Source organism: Lissotriton helveticus, chromosome 12 (assembly GCF_964261635.1).
Source record: "Lissotriton helveticus chromosome 12, aLisHel1.1, whole genome shotgun sequence".
Classification (NCBI taxonomy): domain Eukaryota; kingdom Metazoa; phylum Chordata; class Amphibia; order Caudata; family Salamandridae; genus Lissotriton; species Lissotriton helveticus.
The window spans coordinates 69,375,046-69,389,489 of NC_136073.1; the positions used below are offsets into that span (position 1 = coordinate 69,375,046).

General features: G+C 43.8%; 1 protein-coding gene across 1 annotated transcript in view; it reads left to right on the forward strand.

Moving 5' to 3' along the window:
• The window catches only part of WRAP53 (WD repeat containing antisense to TP53), a 99,150-nt gene that overhangs the window by 24,101 nt on the left and 60,605 nt on the right, over window positions 1–14,444 (forward strand). Inside the window, exons 4-6 of the mRNA XM_078671299.1 lie at window positions 1,990–2,098; window positions 3,200–3,288; window positions 13,324–13,414. Coding sequence (XP_078527425.1) covers window positions 1,990–2,098; window positions 3,200–3,288; window positions 13,324–13,414 — 289 coding nt within the window. The remainder of the gene's footprint in view (window positions 1–1,989; window positions 2,099–3,199; window positions 3,289–13,323; window positions 13,415–14,444) is intronic.

Consider the following 14,444-nt stretch of genomic DNA (forward strand, 5'->3'; position numbering starts at 1 on the left):
GTCCTGATCAAGTTGAAATCCACTCGATTAGTATCCTGTAGTAAACAGACACCGGGGCTCTATATTCAATCCATGTAATAGATCTATGTAAGATTTTATTGAAAATTCTCCATATCAAATAATATTCCTAGCAGCCAACACGTGTTTCGCCAAGCATTGTTATAATGCACCATTGACTTCATCAGGGTTGCAACCCAAGAAGAAGTAATTTGAAACATATTCACTAAAAACATATAATTCACAATCTTACACAAGTCTCTGCATCACCTTCAGAGTACTGGAAATAATTGAAAAGAGTGTAAACCACAACCTACTAAAAGTTAATTAATTAAAGTCCCAAAGTTGTGAGATGGTAGAAAAACAACCTAAATTTAGGTGCACCCCATAGTGCCCGTGAGAGAGCCCAAGTAGTTAGAAAAAGGAAAAGATAATCAGAACTTATTTTCCTTTGCTTTGCAACCATATTATTATGGTACTTGGATTATATGTTAAGGTAAAAATCTTTTAATTATCTTTTCCTTTTTCTTACTACTTGGGCTCTCTCACAGGCACTATGGGGTGCACTTAAATTTAGGTTGTTTTTCTACCATCTCACAACTTTGGGACTTTAATTAATTAACTTTTAGTAGGTTGTGGTTTACACTCTTTTCAATTATTTCCAGTACTAAGTGCTCGTTTTGACTTTGTAACTCAGAGGACACACATTTTTTGGGGTTTTGTTTTGTTTTTTTAAAGCAAAATTATTAACACAACTGAACTTTTGTAACATTCAGTTCCTGAGCTGTACATATTCGGCCTACATAGGCAGATTGGTTTGTAGTGAATTTAGCTAATTTCTTGACACTGCTGGTATGACTGGAAGCAGGGTCAGTTACTTGTTAGTTGCATCTTAATATTTTGATTTCCATGTCAGCCTACCACCTTCTTCTCTAACAGATAGTCTAGATTTAGTATACAAAAGTCACAAACTCTTGCATTGTCAGATCTTCAAATCTGATTGTGAAAACTGCTTTGTCTGGCAGGCCTAGTCTCCATGTTTACATTTTTTGTGCATGTACAGTGCTCGAAGGTGAGCCTCTGTCTTAATCCCTGTTTGAATCTAGAATTTTGTGATGCTTTCTAGCCATTAGTCATGCATTATATCAGGCACTTGACGAAATGCTGTGAATCAAACCAGTTTTAAAGCGAGTTTGAGCCAGTACTATGATGGACCAGCTACGTTTACATAACTTGTAGGAAATGGAAAAGAAAATCAAATTGTATGTACCAGGCGTAACTCGTACCCGGTCATCTGAAGTCTGCAGTTCATATTTTGGGTGCTAATGGCGTTGGCTTCAGTGTGGCTTGACAGTTACGTATGCAGAGAAGGCCATGCCATGGAAGGAATTTGTGGTTGGTTTCTAGAAGGGAATAACAGTAGCTTTTGAATTGATAACATGCCTGTGAGATGTACTGTTAAGTGGTACAGGTGTCTATAGGTGAGGGGCTGGTCAGAGGCATGAATGCGAAGACAAGAGGAACAGGCTGATGTAAGCAGAGAGTGGATCACATTTTGGGGCTGTACAGGATCTTAATGAATAAGATGACCTCTGCTGATATGAAGAATAAGTTGTGCTGGTGTTCTGTTACCTGTTCACTGTCGCCCATCGTACCACAGTCACTGTGGCTTCTTTTGCATGGCTAAATATAGGATCTGTTTGCATGTCAGCAGCCATGTGGTCTTCCTGTGCGTGCTAGGCATGCATTTATTTCCTAAGTGCCAATTGAGTGACTGCATTCAATTACGAAGATGGTGACCAGTCATGGCCTAGAAAACAGACATCCTGCCACTGTTGTCAGGTCTGTTTGTTGAGCGCCTTTAATAAAGTAGATTTTTGCAAAGGCTGCCAGGTCTGTTTGTTAAGCATCTTTAACTAAATATAATGTTGCAGTGGAGTTTATATTATCCACTTGGTTTATATAACCATCCTGGTTTTGTGTTTCTCCCAGGGCCCCAGATGGATCCTGTCTGCTCACAAACAGCGCAGACAACATCCTACGAATATATAACCTTCCTCCGGAGCTGTACAGTGATGATTGGGATATTCTTGTAGAAATGGTATGTAAGCACAGTGGATGCTGAAGCTAAAATGTGTCTCATACCAGTTTGGCTCTCTATCATCTTTCTAACCCCTAATCTTCTTTCATTTATCTCATGCATGTCTTTGTTATTCGTCTTATTGTATGTTTTCAATGCACCCCTTCATAGAGTGTTCCTTTTTATCATAGTGGGAGGATTCCTTACTCTCTTCAATTTCTCTCCATTCATGATATTGAGTCTTACAAACTAGTACAAGCATCATATTCCCGTCATTCCGGCAGGCTGAGGAATATCTGGCACTCTTTTTCTTCTGCTCTGCTCTGCCTGCCCTAGGAAAGCATGGATCGTCCCAATCTGCAAACAACTTGGTAGCAGACAGCTGCAGGTAGCCTTGAGGCTCTTGCACACAGAGTCCTTGCAGACGGTTGTCTGTGCTGTGTCCAAATATCTCCAGTGGAGCAGGTGCATCAGAGGTAACACGCTGGTCTGAGCCTTCTTGTCATCTGCTATGTTCCGAGCACTGGGTTAATCCTTCTAGTCTGCAGATTTACTTCTTCTGTTTCCATTATGTGAATGTGCAGGGATTCCCTCTTTATGGTTGTATTTTAATTACATTGATAAGCCATTAACCTTTTCAAACCATTTTTATTTTATTTGAACTACCTGTTTTTTAATTAGTGCTGGTATATGCTTTTGGCTTGTAACTACTCTTGGATCTTATTAGCCAGGTTTTAGCGAATGCAGATACACGTCTTAAATCTTAGTATATTCATGATTACTTTTTGTGGGCTCACTACGGTATGTGGCTGAGTCTAGCCTTGTTTATGTTTCACCTGATTCTAAAATGTTTTATATGGGATTGACTATTGACGCGAGTTGGGTTGGCTCCACCCTGATTTTATGTGTTTTTGTATACTGTATTTGCTCATGTACTTTTTTTGGTTGCAAACACCGAATAAAGAATTGATGATGATGATGATATTGAGTCTTACATAAAAATCATGGTTTTAATGTGTGGGAGGGAATCTCTCTTGTACGTTCAAATCACAACTAAGCCTCCTAAATGTTTGAATACAGAAGAGTGAAAGAACTCTGAAACATTTGCTTCCTTCTCTACAGAGTCGTGTGCTGCAGATGGCTGAAGGAGACACCATATATGACTACTGCTGGTATCCTCGCATGACCTCCCTGAACCCAAGCACTTGTTTGTGAGTTCTCATCCTTCCAACTTCTTCTAAGGTAGCAGGTTGATCTTGGGCTAAGTAGCCTATTGTTGGGGAAAACCCGGGTCAAAGAGATGAAGTTTATGGAATAGCACCAGGATCATACTGTGGGAATCAGATGGCGATAACAGCTGCTTCCATTTTAAGGCTGATGTATCCAGTATTGCAGGACCTTCTGGGATTTCGTGAAGGTCTATGACCCCTTAATGTAACCATTGTTCTATCTGTAGGGTGTCTTCTGACTCAAACCCAGTCTTTGGCTGCACTTGCTTGCTTTCAAGTTCACTGTGGGGTGAAGGACCAGCTTCTCACTTTCAGTGCTTGAAAGTTAAGAATATGTGCAGTCTATCCATCCATTAGTCTTTGCCCACTGCAATCCAAGACTCCGCACAACTACTACAGCAGGCAGCACCTCAGCAGCACGTTCCAGACTCTTCTCTGGCACCTCTGATAACCGTGTGACCATCAAGTTGCTTGTAGCAAACACAAAGCGAAATCTAGCTTCTCTAGTGCTGTTTTAAAGATTACAGCAAAGCCTTTGATCATGTAAACCACCAGTTGCTCTGGTCCAAACATACTGCCTGGCAAATACCATCACCACTACTGCGAAATAACAGTTCCTTCTCCAGTAAAATAAAGACCCACCACGCTGTTAAACAAGGGTGCTTACTAGCCCTGGCCTTCTGTAATTTGTATATTTATGACCTGGTTCCTGAATTGGATTCTGTTCTCGGCCAGGCTCCAAAACTCTCAAATCAATCCATAACTATGCTGCTTTACACAAATGGTGTGGTTCTTCTAACTCAAACGGTGATGTGGCTACAAAGATTGGTTTAATGCATTTTACAAACATAGAAGCTCAGATGCAATGCCAATAAATGTAGAAATAACAAGCATTGTAATATTCAGTAGAAAAAATAAAAAAAATAGGTGCCTTGTTCTTGAAAAACCACTGTTTGACCAAATCTAACAAATACAAATATCTTAGGTGCTGGCTAAATGACAAAGGAGTCCACTTAATACATCTCGACTCTTTGAAAACAAAAAAAACCAATTCTCTCCAATTTGCTTTTCAAACCATGCTTAAAACTACAAAACAAAACCAAAGGGGATGATGGACGGAGTGTTGAACATTGCAAGCACTCCCCCCCCCCCCCCCCCCCCCCCCCCAGTCAACTGATCTGGGTTTAATCCATCATCATTCTTTAGCTCACTCAGCCACCCCAGTTCAGACATGGCCAAATGCAAATCAGTCTGACCCTGTGCCTTATGGGAACAGTCCAGCCCGAACTGCCAAGCCATGTCTTCCCTTGACCGGGTTCAAGCATCCTGGGACTGGTTTCTGGCTAATCAGCCGTCATCAGCCAGGCTAGCTTGAATCCAGTGGCAAAGTGAGCAAGGGACCCACGCCTGGGCATATCCTGCCAATTTTGGGCAAACAAAACTAAAGAATGATGATGAATCGATTTGTACATCTTTGTTAAATTCTTTTGTTTGTACTTTAATTGACTTGATTGTCTAAATAAAGTCATTCTATCTATGTATCATTGAACTAGTATGATCTGTGTAATGACACTTTTTAGAATCTTCCCTCCTCTATCCATCCTTTATCCTATTTAAACCAACTAACGTGCCTACCACTCAGATTAACAACTTTTATTTCCGTATACTAATCCACTTTGGGTTCCAGAGTAGCGTCCTATGTGCCAAATAAAGCGCTTTGCCTCATCAGAGGTAATAAGAACTATATAAATAGTTACAATATGTCATTTATTATAAAATTTAGTTGGACAGATTTCACTAGCTTACATTTGGAGAGGAAACCTGCCCACCAAAAAATGGAGATTTGACCCGCAGTGCCCCGCTGCAGAAATGGATCAAACCAAGGTCAGTGGGAGAAGTGTACCCAAAAAGACCCAGAACGGTGATTCTAAGAAGGGGGGCTAGGCCCACAGATGGGAAAGGAAAAAGGTAGTAAACCTACCAAAGATGTTCCCTCAGAACCCTAGAGAGGGTGTCCAGACCGACCCAGGGCTAAAGAAAGTATCAGACATGAGTAAGTGCTTCGACTGCCAGCAGTCAGGACACTACAGAGGGGCTGCAGCCTACCTTAACCCCTTCCACTCTCATGACGAGCTGGGCTCGTCATGAGGTAGCCTCCTCGCACGCTCATGACGAGCCCAGCTCGTCATGTAAAGTGCGGTTTTAAAAATCTCAGCGTGCGAGCGGAATTCCGCCCGCCCGCACGCGGTTAAGATGAAGGTTAGCCCTGGGGTGGCTAGTGTAACCTTTGAGGAGGACCTCTCAGATGAGGAGGTCCTGGTAGCTTTCAACTGGGAGAGAGTCAATATGGTAAGCTTGTGATCCCTGAGGGTGGGAGTAGGCACTTCCACCACCTTAAATGTACTTAGGATCCCAACCACTGCCCTGAAATATACAGGTGCCACTCGCACCATAGCAGTGGACAGGTCAGTGTCCGTAGACTGATATTTGCTAGGAGAAGTAAGGAGAGTTTGGTAGTTCCAGGGAGGTCACAGACTCCTGTGGCCTTACTGCTCCTAGAAGGAGGGAGTGCCCTGAGCTGGCATAGGATGATAGTCAGTCCTGACCTCCCCTAGATTGTCTCCTAGGCATTGATCTTCAAGAGGTTGGTCTGACCCCAGAGGCGGTAGCCGCCCATGGTGCCTCCAGTCCCAAAGATCCTGGAGGCCGTAGGCCCCAGAAAAAAGGTAAAGATGGGAGAGGAGGGCCACTCATAGAGGCTCTGGGAGTCTGGGCCACCTACTGAAGTAGGGAAGGGCCCCAAGACTGGCCCTGCTGAGGTCCCCTCCAGACTCTCAAGAACCTCTAGATATTCAGTCAACTGCACAGTCAGGGTGCCCCCCCCCCCCGAACTGACAGCAAGTTTGGTGGAAGGGAGTGGTCTGCCACCTGCGGTAGTAGCTCCTCACTCTGTAAATTTAGAAAGGCCCCAAGTAACCCCCAGTTGCCACTTGGGTATCCCACCCATGTCGCTGGAGAGCTCAGGGTGAGGTTCTGGGCACTGACGGCTGTCAGTAGCCTCTATTGGGTGCTTGCCTTTGTGGCAGAACTATCCTTTTTTGGGGATCAGACCCCATGATAGGAAGTCAGGTAGGCCTTTTGATCCCTGATGGTCAGTGTGGGGATACTCAAGTGTTAGAAGGCCTCTTTGGGTCAGCTATGTGTTGCCCTAGCTTAGCTAGGGTTGGGTAAGGTAGGTAATGCACAGACTCAAGTATAGGGTGGAGAGAATGTTGAGAGAGACAATCCTTGCCAAGGCCCAATTCAGGTTGGGGTCTGTCGTAGTTGAGGGAGATAAGCTACCCAAAGGGTATTACCCTGGCCGAAGGTTGAAAGGCAGACTAGGCCCAGCAGTGGTCAGCCAGTTTCCCTACCTCCTTCTTCGCTAAATAGTCAAGGAGACATACCAAAAGTCAGGTTGAGTTCTCCTAGACATATTCGCTGGAGGAAGGGGGGTTGTGTAAGGAAACACAGTTTTTGCAGGTTTACCCCCACTTTGTGTCCCTATTTTGCATTTTTGCTACTAGGTACTGGTGTGGTTCTGAAATGCTCTGAGCCCTGCCGAACGGCACTGCATGTGCTCTGATCCTTGAAATGGTACATGTTTGATTGGCATGTCCCCGATTGGCAAGCACCATTTGGTTCATGGCACCTGGGGTTGATAGGGCCTGTAAGTTGAAGTGTCTCTCGTAGACTGAAGCTCCAGTTGTGCCCTCGTGACCATGACACGGTAAAAATCCCAGTCTGCCACTGCAGGCCAGAAGAACAGTTTCAAACTGCTAACTCGACTTTGCTGTTTAAGGTAATGGCAATGGCCAAACCTCCCATTTTAATATATGTAGGTCATCCCTAAGGTATACCCAACGAACCCTAAGTCAGGATGCTGAATGGTAAAAAGTGGAACATTTACTTTTACATGTTCCAGCAGTAATAACCCTAAATTAGTTTTTTTTTATTTTTTATTTTATTTTATTGAAACTACAAAGATCTGCGTATACAATTTTACGATCATGATATCAGTCACATACAGTCAATCGATATGCATTTCCTACATGGACTACAACACTTATAAGAGTTCGGTAATGTTACAGGTCCTTGTCCGAGTCGCGATCCAACTCCGGAGGTGTACAGATGTTCCCCCTATATACGTTCCATTTGCCCCACACCCTTCCCCATTTCTTTGGGCATTTCCTGTGAATAAATGTGGCCTTCTCCCCTACTATGTTGATATCCATATCTCTACACCAGTTCATTAAAGTCGGTATATTTCCTACTCCCCATTTTTGCGCTATGTTTCGTTTGGCTATCATCATGCCTGCCGTTGCCCTCTGATATTCAGCGTGGTTAAGGTCTGTTGGTTCCCAGACGTTGAGGAGGCATTATTTAGGCTCAGACGGGGCTTGTTTCTCAGTGACCTCCGTGATGGTTCCCATCACTGCCTTCCAGTACGGTGTAAGCTTTGTGCATTCCCATAAGGTGTGATAAAAGGTACCTATGATGCCACAAAGGCGTAAACAGCATGGTTCAGGATTTCTTCCCATCTTGTGCAGTACTACCCATGTATAGTAGGTCCTGTGTAATATTTTAAACTGTACCAACCGCAGTCTAGAGGAGATTGCCACCTCTTTAGGCGATGCTATCGCTTCTTGCCAGTCGGGGTGATCCATGTCCCCAACCGCTGTCTTCCTGAGCTCCCTGAGTCGGTCAAGTGGGTCTGTCTGGTTATTAATGATTTTTTTTATAGGTTAGTGAGGTTGCTTTTTTGTGTAGATAGTCGGTAAGCAATTGGTCTTCTAAAGCGGACGATTCAGGGAGTGTTTCTGCTGTTGGGAGGGCTGCATTTATCGCATGTTTAATTTGCATATATCGGAATTGTTCGCCCGGAGCCATTGTATATTGTTCTTGTAGATAGGTATAACTGACGACCTCTCCATTGTGCCAGAAGTCCCCCAGCCAGGAGATGCCTATCAGATCCCATTTTTTAAAACCTTTGCTTTTTCCCAATGTTCCTAATTTGCCTGTGTCCCACAGTGCAGTGTGTTGTATCAGTCTGTCTGACCAGCCCAGGTGCTTATTTACCGTGTGCCCTATACGGATTGAGTGTGCCGTTGGGCCCATGAGGTCACAGGCTTTCCGTTTGTAATAGAGCGCCCTATTAACACCTCCTTTTCCCAGGGCCATTTTGTCTAGGCGATAGGCAGGGTCTATGTCGGGTACATGAAGCCATTGATTGATGACTGTGAGTTGTGAAGCCCAATAGTACGCATTGAGATCAAGTAGGGCTATCCTGCCATCATACCAACTTCTTACCAGTTTTTTCGCTGCCACTCTTGCCGGTTTGCTATCCAATAGGAGAGCAGCGACCTCTGAATTTACTTCTTTAAAATACGATTTGGGAACTGGATAGGGCGTGTTGTGTAGGGCATATAGCAATCTGGCCAGGGCCGTCATTTTAAAAAGAGCTGCTCCACCCAGTAGGTTGAGTGGTAGTGCTCTCCAATGCTTGATATCGCGCTTCAGCCGTTGCAGAGGGGCTTGCAAGTTAAGTGTTCTAAATGTGTCCGGATCTGATGTTACATGTATGCCAAGGTACTTGAAACTATCCGTGACTATCTGAACCTTGCATTCCTTTGGGAGACGCGGGGGCTGTCCATGTATTATGTATAGTACGGACTTATCCCAATTAATGGCATACCCGGATACCGAACCAAACACTGCGCAGATATTGAGTAATGCATGGAGGGATCGCGTGGGTGAGGCAATATATAGTAGAACATCATCAGCGTAGAGGGAGATGCGATCTTCCCACCCCTCCCTCCATTTTAGACCTCGGACCATGGGATCCCACCATATCCAAGCCGCCAGTGGTTCCAGGACCAGTGTGAACAATAAGGGTGTCAATGGGCAGCCTTGTCTCGTCCCCCTACCCAAGGTGATCTCCAGTGATATGCGTCCATTGGCGACTACATGTGTCACAGGGTCGGTATAGAGCAGATGTATCCAGGAACAGAACTTCGATCCGAACCCTAAATGTTGAAGGTCCGCAAACAAGAAGGCCCATTCCAGCGAGTCAAAGGCCATTTTTGTGTCCAGCCGGAGGACTGTGGTGTCTTCCTGTACTGTATGTTTTCGACCTAGTACGCAATGCAGGTGCCTGAGATTCAGTGCTGTGTTCCTGCCAGGCATAAAGCCCGATTGGTCCAGGTGGACCAGTTTGACGAGATGGGGTGTTAGCCTAAACACCAACGTTTTTGCTAAGATTTTCCCTTCGGCATTGATTAAAGAGATTGGTCGATATGATGTGCATTCCTCCGCTGGCTTGCCCGGCTTGTGAATGGCCACAATAGTTGCCAGATGTTGATTTCTAGGGAGTGATCCCATGTCACGACTCGTTTCGAACATTTTCAGCATATATGGGGCTATCTTGTCCGCCGTATGTTTATATAACTCTATTGGGATGCCATTAGGACCAGTGGCCTTACCTGATTGTATATGTCTGCTTCTAGACCCTCAGTTTCTTAAGGAGTGAGCCTCGGCATGCGGATGTCTTTAAGAAATGCGAGTGCTTCCTGGACAGTGGTAGTACTCGTAGATGTGTAGATTCGTTCGTAATGTTGCGCTAGTGCAGTCACTATTTGTTGTGGGTATGATGTGACATCCCCGTTTTATTTTCTAATCTGCGCTATCCATCTATTCGCCCGTCCCTCACGTCTAGCCAGGCAAGAAGTTTGCCTGCTTTGTCTCCAGATTCATAGATCCGGTGTTGGATTGCTTGTAGACAGGACTTGGCGTCAGTTCAAAGGTGTTCTTTGTATTCCTGTCTTTTCATGCGTAATGTATGCGCCGTAGCGTCAGTGGACCCAGCAGCATGTTGGGATTCTAATTGCTGTACCTCTTGCTCCAAGGTCTCTTACATTTTTCTTTTCTTTTTTATGCCCTTCAATTAGGGAGATAGCCTGTCCCCGTATCACTGGTTTCTAAGCCTCCGATAGCGTTAATGGGGAGGAGACTGACGCCTCATTTTCTTGCAATTATTGCGTGGTTGCAGTGACTAAACTTTTCTTGATTTTTGAGTTTAGGAGGAATCCTGGGTATATGGTGTACATACGACTTTGAATAGTGCAGTGCGCCTGAATCTCTGCCATTACCGGGGAGTGATCAGAGATCCCTCTTGGTAAGTGTGTGGTCATCCCTATCCTCCCCATGTCGTCTAGTGTTGTGAATATGTAGTCTATGCGGGAGAGGCTATTATGAGCTCCCGAGTGAAAGGTGTATTGTCTCTCAAGTGGGTTTTGGAACCTCCAAATGTCCAATAGGCTGTGTGCTTCTAAAAAGGTGGCCAAGGGTGAGCTTAAACGATGTTGGGGGAGTGCAGGCGTATGGTCCAGTGCATCATTTACGGTCATGTTGAAGTCTCCCCGTAGTATTAAGTCCCCGTCCGGTAACGTTAGGAGGAATTTGCCCAGATCTTGGAAGGCGGGGGAATGTAGAGCGGTGGGATATAGACAGTCACTAAGTTAGGCAGACGACCCTCCTGTTGAATCGAGAGTGCTGCAAAGCGGTCTTGGTCATCTTTAAAAGTGCAGTGGACAATGAGGGGGAATCCCTTTCGCACTAAAATCCCCACCCCTGGATCCTGTGGTAAACTCTGAATGTACTGCCAATTGAAACCCCCACCCGTCAAGGGCTTTACACATGGAACCCATCAAGTGTGTCTTCTGTATCAGTATAACTGCCGGGGTCATGAGTTTCAGATATTGTAACACCAATCCGCGTTTTATCTTGTCCCTCAGCCCATTGACATTCCAGGAGAGGAACAACAGGGTCGGCGTTGTGGTGCGTTGTGCCATTGGATCAGACGAGGCCATAGAAGGTGTGAGTGGTTGCGACATGTTGTATAGTAAAGGTCATTGTGAACCTATTCCCATAATGACTGTGTGTCAATAATTGCAGATCGGTAACTATCAAAATGCTAACATTCAAAACATTCCCGTATTGCAGATATACATTACTTACATCTGAATTAGGCACTCCTCTGCCCCAGCCCAGTTGGAGTAATGACATGAACATAATATCACATTTCCCATTCCTACGGGGGCTTAATGAGTTCCATCATCATGACAATACTAAATTGTTGTTTTTACTATGGAAAGGCTAGTAGCCCCATTGGCAAGTGCGGAATTACAGGCCGACACCTCAGCCCTGCTAACTTCTGAATAGGACTACGAAAGGCTGTATTGTAGGCATCAACATAATCTGTGCATTAAAATCCAACTCTGCACTCAGTACGTCTTCTACATCTTCAGCATCCTTCATCCCTTGCATCAGGACTACTTCTATAGGAAAGCCCTGCCAAGGATAAAAGTGCTTGTAACTGCCTGAAGACTGCTTCACCTGCTGAGGTAACTGGTTCTGAGGACCTTGCTGGCCCCCCGTATAGCTCCCTACTGGAGTTGGCCACCTAAAGTGACTATAAGTGACCGCATTACAGCTTGCCCAAACTTTTTACTGAAAAAGTTTCCAAGTGTCAAATTTGTTGACTATGCCAGTCTTTGTGGACCGAGGTGTGTCTCCAGAAAGACCCCCACGACTCCGCTTCATCCATATCATCCTTGGAGCATGTTCAGCATCCTTCATCCCTTGCATCAGGACCACACCACAGGAATCCATTGCAATGCGGATAAACTGCTTGAAGACTGATTCTTCTGTGAAGGTAACCATTCTTGAGGACATTGCTGGGCCCCCTGCTGGAGGAGGTCGCCCTAAGTACTACCTAACCGAGCTCATTGACACTTACTCAAGTTTTCCTTGAAAGAGTTTCTTAGTGTCGAATTCGGCGAATTTGCCAAGGCTTGTTAGTGGTTTAGTGAACTGCTTTAGTTTATTATATCTTGTACAGATCTGCGGAACCCTCCAATGAATCTTTTTCTTTGTGGTGTCTAAAATGCATAAAAATACAGTACATTTTTATAAACTGGTGTAGGATTTCTTTGGTGTTGTGACGATTTCTACTTCAGTTGTTTTTGTGCTCTTTAAATCTTTACAGTTGTTCTTTTGTTTAAGCTTTGCTGCTCAGATTCAGCGCCACCACAGGTTGAGCTGAAGGTTTGAAAAACGAAACCCAAGGCTCCTAAAGGGGGTGGTAAGAGTATTACATGGCGAGGCCGCACAACCACACCGTATAATACGCCCTGATTTCCTCACAATCTAATATAAAAACAAAAACATATTTTGGTGCAACTAGCTTGAAAATCACACTTTTTTCAAACCGGGAAGGGTTTATTAAAAATGGTAATTGAAGTACATGTTTATATTCTTTGATTGTGTGTGATAAAAAGATGCGAATATTTAATTATGTACTTAAAAATACAGGGTTCGAGGAATAGACTTTTATTAACAAGCTGCTGACTAAACTCAATGTAGGTAGTGGTTGTGCTGGGAGATTATTGAAGCTTTCGCCGGCCTGTGAGAGCTAATATTAGTTCCCAACTGTGTTTAGAATGTTGAGGTTTTGCTTGGCTTCTGCAAATAGATTGCTATTTAAATTTTGGGCAAAGGCTAAGCCCAGAGATGTTTTAAACCTTTCCTTCAATGTTCAGCTATCAATATGCCCTGATCGCAATTTGAATGTTCAGCCTTCATGAGGAGCACAATAATTAATCAATAGACAATGTTGAAAATCTTGAGAGGCTGTCCTTTTGACATCATTTTCAACATAAGGGAAAATATAACCGGTATTTGAGGGTTTTGGTGACATCATAAACTATGAAGCAGAACAATGAGTGGTTTATAAATGCCACCATAAAACCATGATGTTTATATGATAAGTTGCTACCTATACCTTGCCTTCCCATGTGTAATGGGGGCTTCAAAAGACACAGAGCACTCTTCTGAGGCCCACACAGTGCAGTGGACCATTGAAGATATGATGTGCCGCCCACCCCAGCAAAATCTAAGTGTGCCATCCTTTTCTTGCAGCTTTGTCAGCAGCAGTAGAGACAATCCTATCCACCTTTGGGATGCTTTTACTGGGAATCTTCAATCGTCATTCCGGCCATATAATCATCTGGTAAGCAAAATCAATTCTTTTTTAAAATATTTTTTTCCCATTTTTGTACATTACACACATTTGCTGCAGTGCTACTTTGAAAAATGGCTGCAGTGGGCAGAATGATTTTGATTTGAATATTTATAATGCACAAAATTGACTTCAAGACTGTATTTGATATCCAAGTGCAATAATCCAGACCAATAGTAATTACATTTTCATAAAGACAAAATACAAGTTATTGTTGGTAAAATTAAGTGGGAGTATAAAACGGTAACGCAATCAAAACAAATAAATCTGCTACTCTGTAGACATTTATGACCATTTTCAATGTTACATTTTTTCGTGAGCTTAATCACATTGGCACTTTTCAAGTTCCACACGTTACCTCCATATATAGCAAATTGTTCCTTATCAGACCTTACTGTACTTGTACGTAAAAACAGGGGATGGGGTCAATGGGGGTGCTCACCAATGGCCTGTTATCTACCAAATGTAAAAGTGAGAGTAAATGTGTAGGCTAAGATAGATGTTAGCCTTGATAGCAAAAGGATTTCACATCTATCATCTGCTGGACAGTCTGGTTACTTTAGGGGGCTCATAGGTTGCACTGTCAAGGTTATGCCCTTCTTGAGAGGTTGGCTACTACATACATGATGAAACCTGCCAACTATGGAACATTACAGTAGAACAGCTGCATTAACCTCCACAACCGTGCTTCCTCTCCTATATTACTCATTGACTTAAAGCCTGTCTTTGACCATTTACAGTACTCCACTGCCTTTTAGCTTGGTTCGCACTATAGAAATATTATATAACTACCTACATACAAACAGCAGGCCTAATAAGCCTTTTTAGATTGAATCCTACCCTACAGTGCAGCTGTCTGGTAGCAAAGACATATTGGAGGTATGCCAAAAGTTTACTGAGGGATACACTTGCCCATTGCTTACCATTTGCTTTGTGTTTTGTCACTCACATTTGCTTGCTTTCTATTCTGTGGCTTTATTTCCTTTAACTTGTGTTTGCCCCTCCCATCTGAGCATAGCCT